The sequence below is a fragment of the Chiloscyllium plagiosum genome, chromosome 1, assembly GCF_004010195.1.
Source record: "Chiloscyllium plagiosum isolate BGI_BamShark_2017 chromosome 1, ASM401019v2, whole genome shotgun sequence".
Taxonomy (NCBI): domain Eukaryota; kingdom Metazoa; phylum Chordata; class Chondrichthyes; order Orectolobiformes; family Hemiscylliidae; genus Chiloscyllium; species Chiloscyllium plagiosum.
This window is the reverse complement of record NC_057710.1, coordinates 61,059,659-61,066,997: the sequence shown is the minus strand read 5'-3', so window position 1 is coordinate 61,066,997 and position 7,339 is coordinate 61,059,659. Positions and strand designations below refer to the sequence as shown.

The 7,339-nt window shown below is 42.2% G+C and overlaps 1 protein-coding gene across 1 annotated transcript in view; it reads left to right on the top strand.

The window, feature by feature from the left end:
• Positions 1-786: 786 nt before the first annotated feature.
• Positions 787-7,339, top strand: part of stoml2 (stomatin (EPB72)-like 2) — a 53,118-nt gene continuing 46,565 nt past the window's right edge. The window contains exon 1 of the mRNA XM_043687913.1: positions 787-1,125. Within this exon, the coding sequence (XP_043543848.1) occupies positions 1,087-1,125 (39 nt within the window). The 5' untranslated portion in view covers positions 787-1,086. The remainder of the gene's footprint in view (positions 1,126-7,339) is intronic.

The window sequence follows — 7,339 nt, the reverse complement described above, 5'->3', positions numbered from 1 at the left end:
GAAACGTTATGCAATCATATGGTTCTCATGTCTTCTTTGTCATTTTAGAGGTTATGCATGTTTTTGGTGGTTTATTTTAGTTTCATTCAAAATTTGCTCTTGCTGTCATCTGCCAGCACACCGCAGGTGTGGGGAGAGATTGAGAAGGAGTTTCCACCTTAACTTCAAACAGTGCGAGAACTGAACCCGTATTACACTGTTTCACAGATCAATCAGCCACCCAACTGAGCTAAACCGGCCCCATTTCAAATTCGAATGCAAGACCTTTGTTGAACATACGAGATAACACCAGTGTGGCTGATTTAGTTCCACACAAAAGCTATTGTCATGTAATGAGTAATGTAGCTAGTTAGATGCTTGCATACAAACATGAATATAAGCTTCTTAAATTACAACTGAAAATGTAGCAGACATCATTCGCCATCCATATCATGTACAGTGTGTTTGTTGGTGAAATATAGGTCATCTTATTTCTGCACAATTCATGCAGACTTTAGCGCTAAATCAGTATTAATTCTGCTTTTAAAACATTTTAACTTACAGACATCTTTTTATCACCATGTTGTGTCTTGTGGTTCCCAAAAAATTGAAACAACCACATTTGCAGGCAAAAATACTGAACTTCCTTAAAATTTATCCCACCATGTGCTGCAGAGTATGGTCCTGGAATGAGATATGTGCAGACGCACATCAAAATAGTTTTTAAATCGAACAATAACTTACTGAATAATTTAACGAAATTGATCAAAGAAAATAACTGAATCCATCGGTGTTAATGCCATTTTTGTTTCAACTCTCAGTCCTACAGAAAGTTAATACTAGATTCCTCGAGACCTGGATCGCTGGCAAACACTAGTTCCTTTCGTGCAAAATCATATCAGCAGCAAGACTAAGTGTGCTTTTAAAATATTGACAGTGGTTCAGAAATGGACCAGCCAGCGGGTTCAGCATTGCAATATTGAAGAACCATGCATGCTGCCGGAACTCCTATCATCTGCTCAATTGTTCCATCGGAGTAAATAGATCGTTGCCCGCTCTCTGCGACTCAGGTTCTGTATTTCCGGTCTGTCGTTTGTGACAGAGGAGATGTTACGTTCATTGATCCGGACACGGGCCTTACTCCAGGTAACCATGGCAGCACGGCAGGAGAACGGGCAGCGAATGTTTCGAGGTGCCAGGCGCTGACGGTTTATCATCTCCCTCGCGCAGGTTCCAGTGGTTCCGCCTTATCCTCGTGCCCCAAGCCCGTGGAGGTTAATGGTGGGGGAGGGGGAGGGGGAGGGGAAGGAGAACATTAATATCAGTTCTTGGTCGTGGTGGGCGTTTAGGAAATGTGGTCAGTTCAGAGGGTTTTAGAGTCAGTTTGTGGGATGGTGGCGAGAAGCACTAGAATGGCGATCGAGCCGACCCGTAAGTCATGGGTAATTCATGTAAAGCAACAGATCTGATTCAGGATGGGATGTTAGCTCCTTGGTGCTAGGGTCAAGGATGTTGTGGTAGAACTGTAGAGCATCATCCCGGGTGCTCGCAGTCTTGGACGATGTTAGTACAAAAGTTAGAAAGAGGACGTGGTCCTGAAGTCAGAATTCATGGAGCTGGTTAGAAACTTATAAAAAAATAACCTCAAAAGTTGTAATCTTTGGATGATACTTGGTGCTTTTGGCAAAGGATCAAACAAATAATGTACTTGAAGAATTGATGTAGGAGGGAGGACTTTAGATTCTTTGAACTTTGTAAGTGGTTCTGGGGGAAATGGGAGCTGTATTTGCCAAGCAGTTTGCTCCTGAACAAAGCCATTGAGAAGAATTTTGTTGTTTCAATTGGGGAGGGTCTCAATATAGCATATGGAATGATATCAGCAGAGTGCAATGAAAAAAACTAATGGATGACATTAGGATAGAGTAATGGGGAAAGTAAATCTAAATTGGAGTTACTCTGCATAGAGTCAGAAAGATGTACAGGAAACAGACCCTTCAGTCCATCTCGTCCAATTGACCAGACATCTCAACATAGATTAGAGTGGTGCTGGAAAAGCATAGCAGGTCAGGCAGCATCCAAGGAGCAGGAAAATTGACGTTTTGGGCAAAATTCCTTCATCAGGAATAAAGGCAGAGAGCCTCTGGGGTGGAGAGATAAATAGGGGGGAGGGGAGGGTGCGGTGGCTGGGGAGATGGGAGCCAAGAGTACAGTAGGTGGATGGAGGTGGGGATGAAGGTGATAGGTCGGAGAGGAGGGTGGAGCAGATAGGTGGGAAGGAAGTTTGGCAGGTAGGACAGGTCATGAGGATGGTGCTGAGCTGGAAGGTTGGAACTGGGGTAAGGTGTGGGGAAGGGAAATGAGGCCTAACCAATGTCCTGTATAGCCACAACATGACCTCTCAAGTCCAATACTCAATGCTCTGACCAAAAAATGAAAGCATACCAAACGCCGCCTTCACTACCCTATCTACCTGCGACTTTACTTCAAGGAACTATGAACCTGCACTCCAAGATCTCTTTGTATTTGAATGCAAACTGGTAAATAAGATCAATGAGTTGAAGCATGGATTGCCAAATTAAACTGTGATGGTGTGGTTATAGTGAGACCTGGTTCAAGGATTAGAAAGACTGGGTGTTAAATATTCCTGGACATAAGATTTTCACGAAAGATAGGAAGGGAAAAAAAAGGGGGGAGTAGCTGTATTAATTAAGGAGAACATTTCAGTGCTGAAGAATGCAGATGTTTCAGAAAGGTCAAGGAGAGAATTGATTTGGCTAGAGGTAAAGAACAAAATGTATAATTACTTTGCTCAATATATTCTACATGTCAACAATTAGTGGGAGGGATGTAAAAGAAGGAATTTTCAAAATGTTAGAATATCCAAGTTTAAAGGACAGAGAGCAATGAGAGTTCCTAGAGTGTGCTCTCGAAACATTTCTGCCATTTTATGTTTGCAGTTTGAAAGCGAAGGAGGGACTAGATTTGGGAATGAGTTGCGATAAGGAGAATAAGTCCGTGGAGAGAACGTAGAACAGTACCATACAGTACATGTCTTTCAGCCCACAATGTTGTGCCAAGCATTTATCTTAATTGAAGATCAACCCTAACCTACACACCCCTCAATTTGCTGCCGTCCATGTGCTTGTCCAGCAATTGCTGAAATGCCCCTAATGTCTCTGACTCTACTACTGCAACTGGCAGTGCATTCCACACACCCACCACTCTCTGCGTAAAGAACCTACCTCTGACATCTCCCCTACACCTCCCTCCAATCACCTTAAAATTATGACCCCTCGTGACAGCCATTTCTGTCCTGGGGAAAAGTCCCTGGCTATCTATCTATGCCTCTCATTACCTTGTACACCTCTATCAAGTCACCTCTCTTCCTTCTTCTCTCCAGTCTGAAAAGCCCTAGCTCACTCAACCTCTCTTCATAAGACAAGGCCTCCAATCCTGGCAGCATCCTGATAAATCTCCTCTGCACCCTCTCTAAAGTATCTCTATCTTTCCTATAATGAGGCGACCAGAACTGGACACAATATTCCAATGTCGTCTAACCAGGGTTTTATCGAGCTGCAGCAAAACCTTGCAGCTCTTAAACTCAGTCCTTCTGTAAGTGAAAGCCAAAACACCATACACTTTCTTAACAACCCTATCAACTTGGGTGGCAACTTTGAGGGACCTATGTGCATGGACCCCAAGATCCCGCAGTTTCTCCACACTAGCAAGAATCCTGTCTTTAACCCTGTATTCAGCATTCAAATTTGACTTTCCAAAATGAATCAGTTCGCATTTATCCAGGTTGAACTCCACCTGCCACATCTCAGCCCAGCTCCCTGTCCTGTCAATGTCTTGTTGCCTGCAACAGCCCTCGACACTACCTACAACACCACTGACATTTGTGTCTTCAGCAAGCATATTGATCCACCTTTCCACTACCTCATCCAAGTCAGTTATAAATACTACAAGAGCAGAGGCCCAAGAACAGATCCCTGCGGGACACCACTGGTCACTGGTCACCGGCCTCCAGGTGGAATACTTTCCATCCACAACCACTCGCTATTTTCTTTTGGCCAGCCAATTCTGTATCCGGACAACCAAATTTCCCTGTATTCCATACCTCCTAACTTTCTGAATGAGCCTACAGTGGGGAGCTAAATCAAATGCCTTACTGAAATCCATTTACACCACATCCACTGCTCAACCTTCATCAACATGTCTCAAAACATCCTCAAAGAACTCAATAAGGCTTGTAAGGCATGATCTACCCCTCAGAAAGCCTTGCTGACTATTATTAATCAAACTATGTTTTTCCAAATAGTCATAAATCCGATCTCTCAGAATCCTTTCCGGTACCTTGCTTACCACAGACTTCAGACTGACTGGACTGTAATTTCCAGGGATTTCCCTATTCCCTTTCTTGAGCAAGCACAACATTCACCTCCCTCCAATCAGCTGGTACTACTCTGTGGAGAGTGAGGAGGCAAAGATTATTGCCAAAGGCACAGCAATCTCATTCCCAGAATAACCTTGGATATATCTGGTCTGGCTCTGGGGATTTATCTATTGTGATGCTTCCCAGAATTTCCAGCACATTGACCTCCTTAGCGTCAATCTGTTCAAGCCTATTAAACTAGTCCGTGGTGTTCTCACTGTGAACAAGGTCCCTCTCTCTCGTGAATACTGAAGCAAAAAACTCATTGAGGGCCTCCCATATCTCTTCAGTCTCCAGGCACAAGTTCCCTCCACTATCCATGATCGGCCCTACCCTCTCTCTGATCATCCTCTTGTTCCTCACGTAGATGTAGAACGCCTTTGGGTTTTCCCTAATCCTTCCCTTCAAGGCTTTTTTGTCATCCTCCTAGCTCTCCATTTTTGAGTTATTTCCTAGCTACTCTGTAATCTTCTTAAGCTGTGCCAGATCCTTGCTTCCTCAACCTTAAGTAAGCTTCCTTTTTCCTCTTGACTGTTTTCTTGTCATCCAATGCTCCTTCACCTTATCATTCCTTGCCTGTCTCAGTGAGACAAAGTTATCCAACACTTGCAACAATTGCTCCTTAAACAGCCTCCACATTTCAGTTGTGCATTTCCCATAGAACAGTTTTTCCGAATTTATACTCCACAGCTCCTGTCTATTTGCAGTATAATTTCCCCTCCCCCAGTTAAATACTGTTCCTATCCCTCTGCATAGCTATGGTAAAGGTGAGGCAGTTGTGGTCACTGTCACTGAAGTTTTCTCCCACCAAGAGAGCTGACACCTGGCTTGTTGCCAAGCACCAAAATCCAGTATCGCCTCCCCCTTAGTCGGCCTATCTACAGAGGACCTAGAATTTCGGATTATCCAAAGAAGATCGCAAGGTCCCGATGCTTGGCTAAACTATGTTATCCGGCATTTGATTATCTGGCATTCAGTTAACCAAGTGAAATACTCCCTACCCATGTCCTTCGGATAACCGAGGTTCCTCTGCAAATATTGAATCAGGAATCCTTCCGAGACACATCTGACAAAATTGGTTCCATCCAGACATTCTGCACTCAGGACGTTCCAATCAATATTGGACAAGTTGAAGTCACCCATAACAATAAGCCTGTTACATCTGAACCTTTCCAAGATCTGCTGTCCAATCTGTTCTTCCATGTCTATGCTGTTATTGGGAGGTCTATAGAAAACCCCCAATAAAGAACGTTTAGGGGAGAGTGATCACTGCATCAAAAGATTTTTGGTGGCTATAGAAAAGGGCAAAGAACAGTCCAGAATTAGAAAGATTAACTGGGAGTAAGCCAACTTCGTGGGGAAAGAATAGATTTAGGTTAAAGAAATTAAAGGTTGGCAGAAAAAATGGTAGCTGAATAATGAGAGACTTTCAGAGGTGAGGTGTATTGCTTCCAAATAGGAAAGTAGGACACAAATCCAGATCTCCCTAGAATACAGAGGTAAAAACTAAGATAAAGTGTGGCTATGACAGAACCGGGCTAAATTTGGAAGGTTCATAGGTCCCTATAAATAATCATTTCCCTAGATCTACAGGATTGTGCTGTGAAATATTTTTGGTGAATCTGACAGATTGGTAGTTCGCCATTTTTTTGTGCATAAATGATGAACATTATTGCTTAGCTGTCAGTGACCATTGAATTGAGAGACGTCACCTTGGTACGCTGCTGCAGATCCAAGTATATTCAATTTTCAGCTTAACAGAGCTGTTGAAACAAGTAATTGGAAAGAATTAGATGCTATTTACATAAAAAGAGAAATTAGAGGAGGTTAGCCAAGAGCAAAAAAACTATTAAATGTTGGTGTTCAAAAATGGCAGATGACTGAATATAAACAACAATGATTTATATTTATACGTAGATCCTTGTAATGAAGCATCCTAAGGTGCTTCGTAGGAGCATTCTAACATAAAGTATGACACTAAGCCACATAACCTCACATTAGGTAAGATCACTAAAAGCGTTGTCAAAGAGAGAAGTTTTAAGGATCACCTTAAAGGAAGGAATAAAAGTAAAGAGGCTCAGAGGTATTGGGAGGAAATTCCAGAGCTTGTCTCAATCACTCAAGACATGGCCACCAATGGTAAAGCAATTATTACTGAGAATGTACAAGAGGACACAAACAAAAGAACAAAGGTATTTCAGAGGTTTGTTGGCTGGAAGAAATTGGAGGCAGGGAGGGGCAAAATAATTTGAAAGCCAACATGAGAATTTTAAGCCAACAAATAGCCAATCAGTGCAGGGCAATAGGGGAACAGAATTTGTTGCAAGTTAATACATTGCTAACTGACCTTACGTTTATGAATGATAGAATATGGAAGATCAACAAGAAGTGATTTAGAATAGTTGAAACCAGAGGTAATGAGGACAAAAATGAGAGTTTTAGTTCTGTTGAGGCAGACCGTTAATTCTTAATTTATTGTCATTATAATTTTTTTGTATACTCAAGATAAATTAGCAAATGCTGTCCACTTGTGGAAATACTTCTCATGCTGGACACTTTCTGTTGTGAGCTTTATAAACACAGGATGGTTGGATGCAGTCACTGTCTTATTCTGAACAAGGTCAGATGTCACATAGGTTATAGTCCAACAAATTTATTTGAAATCACAAGCTTTCTGAGTGCTGTCTCTTCATCAGGTGAATGTTCTGAACACCCAAAGCAATATGCTGTTTGATTTAATCTGCCAGTCTTTAGTTTAAATCTACATATCTATTGTCACGTTGGCAAATTACAGTCAAGCCCACAGTGTGGAGCACTTGCATGTACTGAAAGCTAAACATCTTAAAATTCAGGGTCCTGTTCTTTGCAGAGAAAATGCACATGCGATCCTTATTTCAACTCAACAAAATAGATGACAGCCATTCT